This window comes from Neomonachus schauinslandi, chromosome 4, assembly GCF_002201575.2.
Source record: "Neomonachus schauinslandi chromosome 4, ASM220157v2, whole genome shotgun sequence".
NCBI lineage: Eukaryota > Metazoa > Chordata > Mammalia > Carnivora > Phocidae > Neomonachus > Neomonachus schauinslandi.
In genome coordinates this window covers 183,222,434-183,239,631 of record NC_058406.1, presented here as the reverse complement: position 1 = coordinate 183,239,631, position 17,198 = coordinate 183,222,434, and the positions used below count along the sequence as shown (strand labels likewise).

General features: G+C 47.8%; 1 protein-coding gene across 1 annotated transcript in view; it reads left to right on the top strand.

The window, feature by feature from the left end:
• Positions 1-1,154: 1,154 nt before the first annotated feature.
• The window catches only part of FAM135B (family with sequence similarity 135 member B), a 179,576-nt gene continuing 163,532 nt past the window's right edge, over positions 1,155-17,198 (top strand). Inside the window, exon 1 of the mRNA XM_021688480.1 lies at positions 1,155-1,231. Within this exon, the coding sequence (XP_021544155.1) occupies positions 1,155-1,231 (77 nt within the window). The remainder of the gene's footprint in view (positions 1,232-17,198) is intronic.

The following is a 17,198-nucleotide window of genomic DNA, read 5'->3' as shown; positions in this document are numbered from 1 at the left end:
CCTCCTGTCCTATGGGGACTCCTCCTAGGTAGCTTGTATCACCCCATTACACATGGTGGCAAACTGAGGCTTGGAGAAAGTGCAGACCCCTTCCAAAGTACACACCACTAGAGCATTCTAGATGAGGAAAGTGGGTCCAGATTAGAGCCTCTCTGATCCTTTTCCTCATCTGCATTATGGGGCAAGGACCTTTTATCACAAAATTCTTCTTGGACAAAACTGGGCAACTTACAGAAAATACTTTATGCAGCACCAAGAATATAGTAGGTGCTCCATAAAAGTCAGTTTCTTTCCCTTCCTCCAAATCACTGGTGTCCAGACAATCTCATATCCTCAGAAAGTTCAGCCTGCTTTGAGTCTTTCTTCCCCTTGGTTCGTTTCTCAACCTAGACTTGGACTATTTTAATTTTGTTCCCTCCCATCTTCCCCATGCAGCCCTCTTGTTATTGGCCCTAAGGCCTCCAACTTTGAAAATGAGCATCCTGTCAAGTGGGGTTCAACATCTGGGCAAGGACACCCACTCCCTTGGCTTCCCGGGCTCAGTAGAAAGCACATCCAGAATTGCCACCCCAAGTCCCTTAGCACTTTCGAGATGGCATTTATACTAACAATGATCAAGTCATTTTCAATTACTGTTATTAATCATTATGCATGTCAGGAACTGTGCAGAGTGCTCTGTGTGGTAGATGCGTTTAATCTGTCCATCCTCTATCAGTTTTGTGCTATTATCAGGGCTCGTGTTATAGAGGAGAAGTTAAGTGACCTGCTCAGGGTCACACAGGTAGAAAGTGGAAGAGCCAGGGACTCTTGCTCCATTGGCCATTGGCCATATGCTCATGGCTGGGCAGCTGTTGCATCCACAGCACGGACAGATAAGGAATGGCATAGCCCTGCTTTAGGATTAGGATAACTGGGTCCAAGTCTGGTCCTTCCAGGAGTGAGCTGAGTGACGACGTTAAGTGCGTCTTCTGTCTCTGTGTCTTTTCCTGTAAAAGGAACCTCTGAGGGATGACATCCAGTGGATGCACCATGCTCCCAGGGGTGAGGTGCATTGGGTTCCCCTTGTGGAAGCCCAGGCTCTCTGTGTTTGGCTGATGGGATCTCTCAAGCTGTTAATTTCTCTCTTGTTTTTCAGGTAATGAACCAAAAAGATCATGTCTGAAGTACAAGGAACGGTTGAGTTTTCTGTAGAGCTACATAAATTTTATAATGTGGATCTCTTTCAGAGAGGGTAAGTATGCATCACTATATCTATTGGTGTGTGTACGCATATGTGTATACAGTTGACCCTTGAACAACATGGGTTTGAGCTATGCAGGTCCAGTTGTACATGGATTTATAAATACAGCATAGCACTGTGGATGTCATTTCTCTTCCTTATGATTTGCTCAATAACATTTTCTTTCCTCTAGCTTACTTTAGAGTAAGAAAGAATACAGTGTATAATACATTCAGCATACAAAATATGTGTACTTGGCTGTTTATGGGATCAGTAAGGCTTCTGGTCAACAGAAGTAGTAGAAGTGGCTAGTAGTAGCTAAGTTTTTGGAGAGTCCAAAGCCCTACATGATTTTCGACTCTGTGGGTGTGGGTGGATACCTTGAACCCCATCGTTGGTCAAGGGTCCTGTGTGTGTGTGTGTGTGTGTGTGTGTGTGTGTGTGTGTGTGTGTGTTTCTCCTGGCAGGAGGTAGAGGTGGTAAGGACAGGTTGTAGGACATTCTGGATTAATTGAGGAAAGGATTTTCATTATTTTTCCTGCCAAGTGGAGCATCCAAAAGTTTAGTACAGTTGAAAATCATCCATATATTGACAGATTTGAGGATGCTCATTTCTCCCCTCCCTCTTGCACTTCCGTCCACATCCTCTCTTCTGGGTTGCTCTTCCCATGACGTACATCAGTCAGTTTTAAATTTATCGGAAATGAAGCTTGCTTGTGTAGCTCTGAGAAAAAAGGTGCCTGCATGATCAATATTTGGAGGGCCCATCTCCCAAAAACTGCTTGTCATAAAACCTGTGCCTAGATCTCTCAAGAACTAAAAATTTGTGATGTCCTCTTTAAATACAGAACTAAAATGTAGTTGCTTGAGGTGTTTGTGGATGTGTTCTGAATTTGGTATTGTGCATGTGTGATCTCAGTAGGTCTTCAGGATAGACTTCCCTCTCAGGGTCACCGCAAATAATAACCACGTGGAATGGTTATGTGAAGCATCCAGTCCCACAGCAGGACTCTGTGTACTCCCAGTGGCAGCTGCTGCTTTCCCGGGATTACAGACAAGGAAACCTAAGTTCATAGAAACTGAATTTGTGATGTGCTCAAGTTAACAGAGGAAAACAGGAGGTTTTCCATGTTGTGGAAAGTTGACCTCCATGCTCCAGAGCCAAAATATAACTCCAAGACAGAGTTGGGGGTGAAGAAGAACAATAGTTTTATTGCGGTGCTGGGCAAAGGAGGCTGCCCATGGCCTTCAAAAAACCGCAAGGCTTCCCAGAGGAAGGGGCTGGGGCATTTTATTGGGAAGTACAGGATCTAGCTGGTTCCACCAGGAACCGTGGATAAGCTGCCAGCCTCCTTGTTGGTTATGGGTCGTTTTCAGAACCGTACCGAGTTCCTGAAAGGCAAGTCCAAGAAGGGAGGAGGGGAGGTTTGCAGAAGAGGGGAAGAAGGTTACTTTAAAGTTGAGCTTAGCTAAAGCATCAGGGCAGCCATTTTGATTTTGGGTCAACTTTATGCTTTTAGGTGGTTCCATCTATTGGTTTGTTTTTGCTGCATAACAAACCACCCTTAACCGTAGTGGCTTAAAACTGCAGCTTTCCATTTAGCTCCTGATTCTGAGGGCAGGCAGATTGAGCCCGGCTCGAGTTGGGCAGTTCTGCTGAGCTGGAGCAGGCCTGGCCACCCTCACCGTGGTTTGCTCCAGGACTGGGCCCTAGGCTGGGAGGCGGCAGCTAAGCCCTCCAAGCGGAGTGGAAACACACACAATGTCTTGCTAGCTAGCCTCGGACTCACAGAGGGGGGTTTCTGTGGCCTTCTGCTGGCCAAAGCCAAGTGCAAGGACGGTCTGGATTCAGGGCGGAGAAGTAGAGACCATTTCACACTTCTACCATCTGCCACCCGGGTCAGGCTCCAGTTTCAAAAGGATCGTTCTGAAGGTCATGCTTCCAGTGTCTCTTGTATATGATGGCCCCTTGTTACATGAGGTGTGATTCGGTGACCAGACCATTTTGGTAGATGACCTGAATCAGGTGGTGTGGGGTACAGGCAGTGATCCTGGGGCCAGCTATGTTCCAGGGACCGGGCCCATGAAGGGTTCTGGTCGGGATTCTGGAGCTGAGTTTTGAGGAACTAAAGCTCTGTGCATCCTCCAGAAGCTCATCACCATCGGTCTGCCCCGCCTCACTTGATCAGAAGTTGTGTGGCAGAGTGAGAAGAGTCTGGCTTGGGGCCCCGCCTCCTGAGTCATGGCTTGGTTTCTGCTTCCTAGAGCCCCTTTGGTTAACAGAGCAAAACAGGAGGTTTTCCATGTGCATGTGTGATCTCAATAGGTCTTCAGGATAGACTTCCCTCTCAGGGTCACCGCAAATAATAACCACGTGGAATGGTTATGTACCCTTTGGTACCCCCCATTCTGCTCTTCATGTTTGAGAATGTCATGTGTCTATCAGAGTGTTAGACACTTCTACTGATTATTTTCTAAATCCTCATCACCAACCATAGCATGAGTGACAGTATCTTTATTTTGCCCGATATTTTGGGATCAGGGTGGTGGAACAATCCGCAGCTCTAACATGGCAGAGGGGGGATCTGGGGCTGAGTTGCTTGTTTTCTGTGATGTAAGCCTGACCTCCAAAGTGAGCTGCCTTCTCCCCAGGGCTGCACAAAACACCCATCAGGATGTGGGAAGAAAATACTAAAACTTCCACTTAACATAATTGTTCTCATCAAAAATCAGAGAGAAATCAAGCTCCATTAATAATTAGAATCCAGGCTGACCCTGGAAATCTTTTGTGTCCATGTGGCACACAGTCGTGAGTTCTACTCAGTAACTCTGGCCTCAAATCAAAGAGGGTGTCCCACAGCACAGATGAGTTGATGACATCACCCTCATGTTGCAAAATACTATAGTTTGGACTGGGCAGTTATGCACATCTGTAAATTGTTTTCTACCTTTAACTACACTAACCGCCATAAAATAGCAAGTGCCTTAAAAACAAATACTGTAAAGCAATTATTAATTGAAGGTAATATTACTAATGAAAGTATTGCAAACAGCAGGAAATGACAGAACCACACTGGTCTTCTCCTGCACAAGCCTGTTCACACACACACTGAGATTGAATGACAAGCTGATCAGATTAAAAAATAAGTAGGATGAGAAATTTGAACTTATTTAAAGAATTATTTGATATATGGATTTGTAACCATAATTGTTCATAATACACCTTATCCTATGGTATTCTGGGCCTTCAGGTACTGACTAAGTCTTGTATGAAATCGTCACCATTAGCAGGACATTTCAAGGGACACATCCAGAACTAGAAAAGGGCCCTGTCCAGTTGGTTAAGGAGTTTACAAGACGAGTGTGGAAACCATGACCCACTCAGCCAGCCTAAGATCCTCTAGGTCTGTGTGTTTTGGGGAGTTTTCTTGTGTAGCCATGCTCACCACCAAAGTCTAATATTTCATTAAACTAAATTAAAACCAGAACATCGAATCACTGTAATATGCATATTTTTAATAACAGCAAAAAGGTTATGTGTTCCTTTAATATAAAAAAGAATTGATTTTTAAAACATGGATTATTACATTCCTTATCTCATCTTTTAAAAGATCCTTTTCTATACTTACAATGCATATTGCATAGGAGTACGCCGTCGTGCAGGTATATTTATAAATAAATATATGTATACTGGGGTTGCATGCTTGAAGATGTTTTTACTGTAAGTATGAAATCACTGGTAGTTGGTGACCTTGGGTCTAGTGGAACAAGGGTTCTCACAAATTTCTTCCAGCTTTCCATGCGAGCACTTCATGGTGATAGTACTTTGATGTGGATGAGGGCATAATCTTATGATCAATATGCTTGCGGTGGGCTTCATAGCAGCCATGGCCATGAACAGGCTGGGGCATCATTTGGATGAAGGCAGTCAGACCTCTTAGGGGAATGGAGTGGGTTCTTAGATCTCTAGAGCCCTGTCAGTAGTAATAACTTGAAGTTAAGAGTCCCCAGTCCTCTGGGTCCAGGCTGCAGAGAGCCATGGACAGGCCAGGTGTGGTACCAGCCAGGATTCTGCATCTTCCAGGTGTGGTCCATGCTGCTCGATCACCAAGGATTTTCCCGCTCTGAACCCCACAGGAGCCATGCTCACAGAGAGATGTCGTTACTTTACCCAGCAAACACTCTGCGGGGAGGTGATTGCGATTCAAGCCTAGTGGGTGAGGTGTGTCCCACGTGAAAGAAAATGGAGGATTTCCATGTGTCATTGAAGAAAAAGAAGGCAGCGTTTGGGGAGGCTGGCCCATTTTTGGGTGTGAGGATGTGCTCCAAAGGCCCTTGGGTGGTAGAAATTAGAGATAGGGGTTGCAAAGGAAGGCAAGTGCCCTTCCTCAGACTGCACTTGCCTGTGGGCATCCACATTCCAGCAGTTTCTCCAGATAATGAGACATGCCCCTTGTACCTCCATCCCGACGTTCTAGATCATCATTGCCCTTTCTGGCCAGGTAGACAGTCCCTCTTGGTTCATTGTGAGATGTTGTGTCAGAACCACATGTATGCAGAACTGAGAGTATTACATGAGATTCTGCCCTGATCAGGGATTGCTTGCTTCTAGCACGTTTACATTTGTGGATGGTTTTTCTAGTCCCAGAACGTATATTGCCTTTTGGTGATGTTTACTGTGAGCAAACAGTCAACTTGCATTTATCCAAAGTCTATATTGACTGAAGCAAATTCTCCAAGGAAAAGCATCTCCTGAAACCAGTCAACAGGCATTGTGAATTGTCAACCCGTGCTTGGCAGCAAGACTCATCCTGACAAAAAGGGCAGGGGCAGGGAGACACTGGGGAGCCTGGCTTGGGGGTCAGACCTGAATGTGAAGCTACACTCTGCCCCTTGTAGGCTCTGAGAGCATGAAAATGTCCCTTTAAAACACTCTGAGCCACCATTTTGTCACCTGTAAAATGGTGATGACACAGTCTCACGGGGTAATCAGAAGTCTTATGGTATTAATTGCATGAGCTAATATATGTAGAGCAGCTAACATGGCGCCTGGTATGTAGTAGACACTATCTAAATTGTCATTACTACTAATACTGATGTGACCACCTCGCTTTCCTCTTTACAACCCTCCAGCTTGCTCATGCTCTCATCCAGCTTAGTGTTTAAAACCTGAATGGTTTGACCTTAAACTTCTGCACTTTATTGTCTGTGCTCAGATCATTCTTGACCCTCCTCCTTGTAATATCTACCTTGAAGATTCTACCCTATTAAGTTCTAGCTTAAATATAATCTCCTGTCCAGACTCTTGGTTTACTGATATTTATATACTGTATTCAGCCCAGTTTATAGGAATCCCTCATTCCCATATTTTTAAAAGCCTGTCTCTCATATGTTTTATTCCGCCATCCACTGACATAGTCATTACTTTAAGCACAAGTAAGCATATGCTGTGGTAATAGGCTCTAGAAACATGAAGGTGAGAGACTCTGCCCACAGAGTGTTTACCAGCTAACGAGGGAGGCAGATACACACAGAGGAAATGACCACCATGTGGGATAAATTCTGTGACAAAGACAGTCTTGGGATGCTATGAAGAGAAACAACAGGGGGAAGCCACTCTGTGGGCAGGGTCAGAGAAGGTGTCCCAGGAGGAGATCACACAGAGCTGTCGCTTGAAAGGTGGGTGGGAACCAGCCGTGCAGGGGACCTGGGAGGGGAGGACCACAGAATGGCTCAGTGGTCAGGAAACAGAATCCATCCGGAAGGCCATGGGGAAGTGGAGAGTAAGAAGGGGGGAGTGGAGGGTCACAGAACTTATCGCAGCCTGTCTCTTGTTAGACTGGTGATTACAGGGATGTTAATGTCAGTGCCACAGACGTTCTGAGACGGCAGTGGTGGGGGACAGGGCTGGGCTGCAGAAGGGAATGGTGGTGATGGCCTGTCTGGCTTTGTCTTCTCGTCAACTGGCTTGAGGCTTCTTAAGGCTAAGGACCCGATCTTACCTGACTTTATATGGCCTGCGTCTGGCCTGGCACAGAGCCTGGCATCTCCTCGGAGATCCTTAAAAGCTTGTATTGGCCCTGGTGGAACTTTCTGCTTCTTTGAGAACTTCCTGCAACTCAGATGGGCGTCACATGGATCTTTGTTAAATGATACCAACAGTGAGAAAACAGTTCTTAATTCCTAACGTACTATTTACATCAGTGCATCTCAGAGTGTGGCCTGTGGGCTACAGCATCCCCATTACACCGCTGTTAGAGTTGCAGACTTGTGGCCCTGTCCCAGACTGACCAAGTCGGAATCACTGGTCATGAGGCTCAGATAACCATGTGTTCCCATGTTCTCCAGCTGAGTCTGGGAGAACAGCACAGGAAGTCTCTATGACAGTATCAACCTAGACTGTGTGCTACAGTCATCTGCAGAACCAAAAAATCTATCCTCTAGGCTAATTAAATAGCAATTTTTAGGGTGGGCCCCAGGCACCAGCACTAGTAAAGTTTCCCAGGTGGTTCCAGGTGGAGAATGATGGGGTTAGGACCAAGGGAAGAGTCCAGACGCTGAATAACCTTGGCTTTGCTTGGAGACCTCTTCGGCCAAAAAGAATAGACCCAGGTCCCTTCCTTCTTAGCAGGACTGTGGCATCTCTGCTTCCCCAGTAGAAGACTGGACCTTGCCTCCCTTTGCACATGGATGCCTCCTACTCAAGAGCCCATGGAGATTCCGTGTTAGCTTTCCAGTGTGGATTCTGGAAGCTGGAAAGCAGAAAGGAAGGTCTTACTTCATTTGCAACAGTTTTCTCATAAGGAAATACTTAGGTGAACAAGTATCAAGTATATAAGTATAACCCCCCCCCACTATGTGAATATTTGTAGTTATCAATTTATTAATATCTCATTTATACTTAGGAGCGTGTGAGCCTTCATTCCCAAGGGAGCCAACACTTGTCCTCGAAAATGTTTTCAAGTTTATTTTAATTCAGACAAAGCTTTACATCAAACTGGCTTTCTTTCCTTTTTTTTTTTTTTTTAAAGATTTTATTTATTTGACAGAGAGAGACACAGCAAGAGAGGGAACACAAGCAGGGGGTGGGAGACGGAGAAGCAGGCTCCCCACGGAGCAAGGAGCCTGATGCGGGGCTCGATCGCAGGACTCTGGGATCGTGACCTGAGCCGAAGGCAGATGCTTAATGACTGAGCCACCCAGGTGCCCCAAACTGGCTTTCTTTCTGAGCGAAGGTTTTCTCTGACGTTGTGATTCATCTCCTGGCCTTTCTTACATGCCTTCTCTACAATCTCACTTAGGAGATTCTCTGCCCCAAGGTTTCAGATGGTTACAGATACATTCTGTCCTACCCACACAAAGACCTACAATCAGTATTATCAGATCTGATGTCTAAGGTCAGACACTCACGGAACTATTAGGATTGAAATCCCCTTTGAACAAACTCACCTGCCTTTTCTCTATGAGAGTGAAAATGGATGAGTCGTAAGTCAAGGGATTTCTGAAAGAAAATGCCATCTTGTGTTTATGCCTTGATGTCCCCATCATAGTCTAATGGCCGGCGACAGCCAGCTCCCTGTGAAATGAGTTAACCAGCCCTGATGTGCCTTAATAGACTCAGAAATGCAATTATCTTTGCTTGCCAGAGATCAATTAATTGATTTATCTGGTTCTGTCAGAAACAATCCTTTTCTTCTTATTAAAATAAGTAACCATCCTTTTCATTCATTCCCTCATTTTTGAAAGGGAGTAGGGATTATAAAGGGTTGAAAGCTCCATTGGATGTCCAGCTTTCCTGGGTAAGGAGAGGCCAAGATGGTTCTGGGAGGGCAGGGTATGTGCGAACCTGCCGGTGAGTATCTCCAGGGCCTTGATGGGTGCATTTGCTGCAGAGACAGAGTGTGTGCCCTGATGAATGGCCAGTGGGTCCGATCTTCACGGCGTAGAAACCATGGATCTAATGCACCATTTCAGGCCCATGACTCTACACATGTGCAAACACACAGATTCCCTTCACTCCTGTATAAGTCAGTGTGAATCAGGATTTTTATCCCTCAGAGTCAAGGGTTCCATCTAGCACAGGGAGTGTGGGTCAGCTCCACGGTCTCTAAGAATAAAATTCCATAATTGTTGTTTTAATAAAAAATTTGATCTCCCCTTCCCAGTAAAAAGGCATTATTAGAATTATTCCTATGATCGTTACTCAAGTATTCATGTAGTTGGGAGACCCTGGATTATTTTTCTAGCAAATCCACATTCCTGTCAACAATTGCCCCATTTTTTCTTCTTTTACCTTTAAATCTGTGACTTGCTGAGCCTGCTGCTTTAAGCCTTTTATCCTCTTAACCCCTGGCTGAGGCAGGCTCAGCAGGTCTGTGAAGAAGAGCCCCTTCCAGGGGGCTCAGTGTGGCCTGTAGAGATTAACATGCTTCTGGTGAGCTCAGGGCCACCCACAGGGGGAGTCAGAGGTGAGGCAGGAGCCCCTGGGCAGTGTGGCCCTTTCTAGTTTTGAACTCAAGTGGTTCTTGCCAAGGCCTCTCAGGGGAGCGAAAGGCCTCTGGTCTCGAAGGTGGTAGAGGGAAAGGAGTGCAGGCACAGATCTTGATTCGGATTCTGTATTTTCTGTTATTAGCCAGGTGCCCATGGGCAAGATGCTAACCTCTGGTCTCCATTACTTCACTGGTTTTACAGGATCACATTAGAAACCAATGAGGTGATATTTGTAAAGCTCCTAGTTAAACTGAGGTCCAGACCTTGCAGGGCTAGTCAAGACGGCCTGAAGTGGCCCGCTGATCTGGCCGGAATCTGAATTGGGTGTTCCTTCCTATGTTTTAAGCGGGTGATTTAATAGTCACCACAACTAATCCCCCAGGAAGAAGTAAAGGCCTCTTGGTTTTAAAATTATTTTAGGGGCGCCTGGGTGGTTCAGTTGGCTCAGCATCTGACTTCAGCTTGGGTCATGATCTCAGGGTCCTGGGATCGAGCCCTGCATGCAGCCCTGCATCCAGCCCCGAATCAAGCTCCTCGCTCAGCAGGGAGTCTACTTCTCTCTCTCCTCTCTCTGCCCCTCCCCATGCTCATATGCTCTCTCTCTCTTTCTCCTTCTCTCTCTCAAATAAATAAAATCTTAAAAAAAAATTTTTTTAAAGTTGCCAGTGGAAAACCAAGTGGACGCCATGCCGATTCAGATTGGCCTCAATGGGGGAAATCCTGCTTCCTGTTCTTTACCTCATACTTGGGATCTCCAAAGTAAAAATGCCACCTTTCTTTTTGTTTCCAGCCTTGTTGAGAGATCATTGACCTGTAAGGTTATGTAAGCCTAAGGTGTACGTGTGCTGATTTGGCCTATGTTTATATTGTGAAAGGATCACAATAAGGTTAGTTAAGGCACCCGTCACCTCCCGTAGTTGCTGCTCTGTGGGTGTGTGTGTGTGGTGAGCACACGTAAGTCTACTCTTTGAGCACCTTCCAATGCACAGTACATTTCTAAAGAAATAATTGTTTTGGGGACTCTTGTGAAATATAGTCAATAGAGCTATACTAAATCACAGATGTTCCTTTTCTGGAAGGTTCTTTGAATAGATCTTGGGCCGGAGTAGAAGGCATAAGGGAGCGAGGTCCTTAATGGCTCTTGTTTGGTCCCATTGGTTGTCCAACATGGCTCAAAAGCAATTTTAAAATGCATTTCATCAGATTTCCTCATTTTAAACATTTAATTACACACATAGGCACAAATAAGATAATGTTGCCTGGTGAAGGAATCATGGTGACAGTTTCATCTTGTACTTTTCCTCATTTTTCACAATACACATATTACTTTTATAATCAAAATTCCTTCCCACCATCTCTCTCCTTTTCCCCACCCCTCCCTCCCTCCCCTTCCCTGTCCCTTCAGCTCTTCTTTTCCCTCCCTACCCATCCCCCTTCCTCCTCCTCTTCCTCTCCCTCCCCGCCCCCTCCCCCCCCTCCCCCTCCCCTCCCCTGTCCCCCTCCCCCTCCCCCCCCCTCCCTTTCCCTCCCCCTCTTCCTCTCCCTCTCTTTCCCTCCCTCCCTCCCTTTTCTTTCACTGAGCAAACACTATTTTATATGCACAAGTGTTTTCCTTTACAAAAATGTAATAGACCAGTTTGTTCTCTATTTTTTCTCTTTTCCTGTTGGGAACACTTCCTGTAACCCTGTGCATTCCTTTACATCACGTATAATCACTGCAAAGGATTCCCTTACAGGGTTCAACCATAAGTTACTTAACCAGGGCTCTCTTCTTGAACATTGTTTTATTTTTTAAAAAAATTAGAATGCATTTTATTATTTAGAATTTGTCATGACATTTATTTTAAAGTTAGGACATGTTTCACGCTTGATAACAAAACCCAGTTACCCTGAAGATGACTAAATTTTGCTGCTTCTCATGCTTCTAAGTCCCTGGTAATGTTAATGGAGGTTAATACCGTGGTTGAGCATTTGACACAGTGAGGAAGGACAGGACTTTCAGCCTAACAGTCCTCACTGCCAGATCTCTCTTCCTTCTCCTCCTGAACCCCTGCGAAAGGCGCAGTCCGGAGCTCCAAGGAATTCAACTTGGACTCAGGGGCTTTGTGGCATCAGGCAGTAGATCTCCACTCCTTCAGTGTGAGGAGCTCTTAGGAGCCGCGGAAGTCTGACCATCTCCCCTCCTGCCAATGCTGGGGTCTCCATGCCTCCACCAGTCCCACTCGCTGACATTCAGGTCTCTGAAGTTACTGTTTGGGGACTTTTGGGAAAAGGGGTGTCCCCAGTAGGAGGCTGGCCCTTTCCTGCTCTTCCTAAAAAGAGGCGGCTCTTTGTGTTCACCAACGCACTCTGTGTTCCCCCAAAAGGTGAAATTCTCGGCTTGCTTTGAAAAACTCTCTTTCCTTTCATTTGATGAAGCCATCTCTTGAATTCTGTCTCAACCCACTGGAGTCAACCAGAATTTCCCTGGAGAGGAAAATTTTAAAATTCGGTATCGTTACAAATAACCTCTCATAATCCCATAATTTGACAAGAAGTATTATCCGTCCACTGCAGAGGAAGCAGAGGCTCGGGTAGGCTCAGCGGCTGCTCAGGTTCGCATGCTTGGCCAGTGGCCAGAGGGAGGGGTTCTCTCGGGGATGCCTGGACCCCAGAGTCTGGGCATTCTGTCTCTAGCCCACCAGGCATGTTTGTTTCCTTGGGACCGGGCTGGGTGTTCAGATGTTGTGAGGTCCGTGTGACTCCTTCCGGAAATACTCTACTTCTGCCAACAGCAGAAGTAGAGTCCTGCTGTCAAGGGCAAATCAGACTCGGACTTGCTTTCCTTGCTGCTGGCCACCCGCTGCATCTCTTCCATACATAATAAGAGGATGACCTATTGGGAATTCAATCCTCCCGGCCAATGATGGGCAGGCAGGAGGGGTACTTTCTCAAACAAACATATTCACAACTCCATGACAAAAGTTCTTCCCCTAAATAGAACCCTCACAGATGAGCATTTGCTCCCCCTTTTCCTTACCCACTAAAACTTTCCCTAATGTCATCCTCCTCACGAGGGAATGTGTGGCTTCCCTCCCATGGAGTTCCCATACATATCCCCCCTGGTGAAGCAGATCACTGTCATCCCTGGTCCTCTGTTTATGCGTTTATAAACTTGTTAATGTACTCATCCAGGGGACATTGGGCTCTGGCTCTCCTCAGCAGTGCTCTAGGAACTCTGGCAGAACAAGGAGAAAGAGACATGAACTCAAATTGTTCACAGCGGACTGTGGGAGTTAGAGATGCAAGTCAAGAGAGTGACGTCCCAAACGGGACAGCAGAGCGTGAGCAAGGATGCCCTCCCCTCACCCGGGAGGCATCAGGACAGGTTACCTGCAAGAGGGGCTCACTAGTCACATAAAGACTGGGAGGGAGCCCTGGGCATTGAGACCCTCATGTGCAAAGGCCCTGAAATGGAAAAGCGTGGCACCTCCTGGAAAGTGCCGTGATGTTCGGTGGTCTCTTCCATAACCTGGGAGGGGTGCTAACCCTGGTCATCGTGAGGATTTGCTGTGTCCTGGAGCAAATGGAATTGGAAGAATTGGGGCTTTTAGGTAATGTGGAGAGGGAGAGATGGGTTGCAGTGGAAATCAGCTGTTCCCTTGGGTGAATTAGTAGATGAAGCTGGGGCGGGGGGGAGAGGAACTGGGCAGTCAGGGTGGATGACGTGAGTCCACAGGTCCGGAGGCCACAAGGGAGCTGAGTCCAAGGACAGGCAGGAATCTGGGCTGGGATCCATCAGCTCATGGGTATTCAGTGACTTGTGACCCCTTATGAGCTCAGACCATGTGTCAGGAGCTTTAGGACCTCAGTTCACCCCGGGCTACTGACAGCTCTATGAGTTAGGTATTATTACTTTTCATCTTCCAGATGAGTAAATTGAGGCCCGGAGATATACCTGGCTATCCCGACAGCAGAGCCAGGGTTTGAATTCATGGCTATCTGTCTGCAAAGCCAGGATGATCAACACTGTTCTTTATTCTGTTGGCAAGGCAGACTCCAAGAGAAAAATCACCATTTCAATACATCTGAAGGTGAGGAAACATGCAAAAGTGTCTGAGCTAAAGCTGTTGAGGAGGTGTCAGAAGCACCAAAAGAGTGGAGAAATCGCATAAGTGAAGAAATGGGAGAGCCTGAAGGAGGGAGCATCCCCAGGGTCGCATGTTGCAGACGGATCAAAGGATATGGGGACCCAGAGTGTCTTGAATTTGGCCTCAGGCGGTCAAGGTTCACCTTTGTCAGAATAGTTTGTTTGTGTGATGGGAGCATGGAGCCAGAGAGCTTGGTATGCAGATGCGACCTGGCCCTGCAGAGGAAAATCTCCCGAAGTACTGGGGAGAGCGGACTCCTGAACTGGGCTTTGCTATTCAGTGTGATCAAGCCAAGTAGAGCCAAGGGGCATGGCCATTCACCACCTGCTGCCCTCTTTGAGCTGATGCTGCTGGGGTAGGAGAGGGTACTGGGAGGCCCCTGGGGGAGGCAGAAGTGCATACCAAGGAGCTGGAAATTTTTCTTGTGGGGTTGGTGCAGGAGGGTTGAGTATGGGATCTTGTAAGCAGGTGAGTGATCAGATTTGGATCAGAACATCATTTGGCGGACGTGTAGGGCCAAGATTGTAGCAGGAGGATCCGTGTCCACTTGAAAGAGGATTGGCAGGCATCTATTTAAATTCATAATTACTGGGTGAGGTTACTTATATGAACGGGGTAGTGATGATGCAGTAGACGTTTACTGAGCTGTGTGACAAAGAGGTTTCTGACCGCACTCCAAATCCTATGCATTAGCAATTTCCAATGTTTGTATAAAGCGCAAATCCCACCACTGATCTCTGTCTTCCCATGACTTAGTGAGCTGCGGAACCATAAGAAACAGTAATGAAATGGAACCAGTGTGCTTTATTTACAGCTGGGATGGTTCCTAAGACTCTCCCAGCACAGGGTATTGAGAAAACAGGGCAGTGAGGATTAGGCATAGGCGTGGAGGCCGACGTGGGATTTCTTCCTGTCTCTCCCCACTCCAACAGAGATAAATCTTTAGACTCAAGTGTTCAGAGGTGGCAGGGAGGGAGAGGAGAAGGAGAGAAGATGAATGGATTTTGGGTCCCGGGGGCACCCAGGGCCCACTGGCTGAGCTGTAGTTACTGAATACATGGAATAAACTACAGGTAGAAGACTCTGTGGTTCTTGATAGTTAAGGCAAAGTAACGCCGCCCTTTATTAACATGCACCCCACTCAGTGTCACAGGCTCTACCAATCACATTGTCATTGCTTCTCTATGGACGCTCACTCCCTGGGCTGTCCAGTCCCCTGGGTTTAAATGCCATCCAGTGTCACTGGCTTCCTGGCTGATGTCATCAGCCTCTTCCAGACGTCAGACTTGCCCAGCACGAGCTGGACTCATTATCATCTTGCTGTCCAAGCGACACCCAGACCAAGCACGCGCTCTTCCACCCTCCCTCCCGAACCTCTTTCATCAGTCACCCCACCTTGGTTAATGGCACCTCCGTCTTCTGGTTGTGGAGATCAACATCGGAGAGCAATTCTCGACTTCTCTCTGCCTCCCACCTCATGCCACTGCAGCCAGAGATCCTGTTGGCTCTTCCTTCCAAATGCATCCAGAAGAAGACATGTCTCACCCCTACTGCTAGTGCCCCAGTCAAGCCACCATCTGTCCCATCTGGATTTGTACGATTGTCTTCCCTGTCTGGTCTCCCTGATGCCACCCTTGGTCATCTCTGGTCCCCCACAATGTAGAGGCCCGACGGTCCTTCTAAAGTGATGCTCCTGTGCTCTTCAGTTTGCTGGGAACCGAGCCAGAGTCCCTGCGACAGACGCTTAGTCTCCCTCCTTCATGTCCCGCCCGTCACAGCGGTGTCTCTGTAGCTCCCTGATTGTGCCAGACATGGTCCTGCAGTAGAGCCTTTGTGCTGGCTGTTCTGTAGTCTAGAATGTTCTCCCCTTCACTCTTTCAAAGCACTGCTGGAAGTCCCCTCCTGTGACCTGCTGCCCGGGGTCTCTAGCTGTGCGCCTGGGCACCTGCAGCTGGGTCCCTCCTCAGGGAGGTTACCTCCGTCGGAAGTCTCTGCCTTGCCCAGCGTTGCGTGCACCCCCTCCCCCTGCTCTGGGGTGTTGACATCCAGTGACTGGTTGATGAGTGCTGCAAAGGCCTGTCCTCCTTGCCATGATCAGGGGCATCTCTGACGGACCATCCCAGGTTCTGCGCCCCCATGGATTGACCAAATCTCCTGTTGCAGTTACCTCTCCATCTCTCCATCCATCTCTCCCACCCTCCTGTCCTACCTTCCTCACTCCCCCATGGGGATGTTCCTGAGATCATGCCTCAACATGCAGATCTCCAACTCAGAGACTCTCTATCAGGACATCCAACCTGAAACACCTGCCCTGAGCTTCTCTCCAAACCGCAGTCCCCCAGCGGCTCTCCCAGCCCTGTGAACGCTGTTACCTTACTCTATTGATATGTTTTTGGTGGTGTCTGCCTTCCCCTCACCCCCACTGTGGGCTGTAAGCTCCTGGAAGGAGGGACGCCTGGTGCATTCACTGATGTCACTCAGGTGTCTGTAACTGGGCCTGACTCATCGTAGTAGCTTGTCAAGTGTTAACTGAATGAAAGGAAGAGAGAAGCGAAGATTGCGGGTGACAAGCACAAGGGAGGGGGCTGTGTATTCCCTGCTACAGTGTGGTGGGCACCTAGAGTGTCACGTCAGGGAGTCCGGGGTCCCTGGACCTGCAGGAAAGAGCACCCTGTTAATCAAAGGCAGGACTTGGGGGTGTATTGGCTTCCCAGGGCTGCCCAGCAGAGTACTGGACACGGGGTGGCTTACACAAGAGAACAGCATTGTCTCACAGGCCTGGAGTCCAAAAGTCTGAGCTCAAGGTGCTGGCGGAGTCGGTCCCTTCCAGGTCTGTTCCAGGTTGTTCCAGGCCTCTGTCCTGGCTTCCGGTGGTCGTCTGGTGATCCTAGGTTTGCAGATGCATCCCTGCACTCTCTGCCTCCATCCTCACATGGTGTCCTCCCTGTGTCTCCAAACCTCACCTTCCCTTGTGTGTGCCTGTCCTGTGTCCAAATTTCCCCTTTCCAGGGGCGCCTGGGTGGCTCAGTTGGTCGAGCATCTGACTCTTGATTTCAGCTTAGTTCATGATCTCAGGGTTGTGGGATCAAGCCCCGCATCAGGCTCTGCACTCAGCGGGGAGTCTGCTTGAGATTCTCTCACTCCCTCTGCCCCTCTCCCCATTTGCACTTTCTCTCAAAAACAACAACAACAACAACAACAAAAAACAACAAAAAAACCAAGAAAACGGGGCGCCTGGGTGGCTCAGTAGGTTAGGCGACTGCCTTCGGCTCAGGTCGTGATCCTGGAGTCCCGGGATCGAGTCCCGCATCAGGCTCCCTGCTCGGCGGGGAGTCTGCTTCTCCCTCTGACCCTCCTCC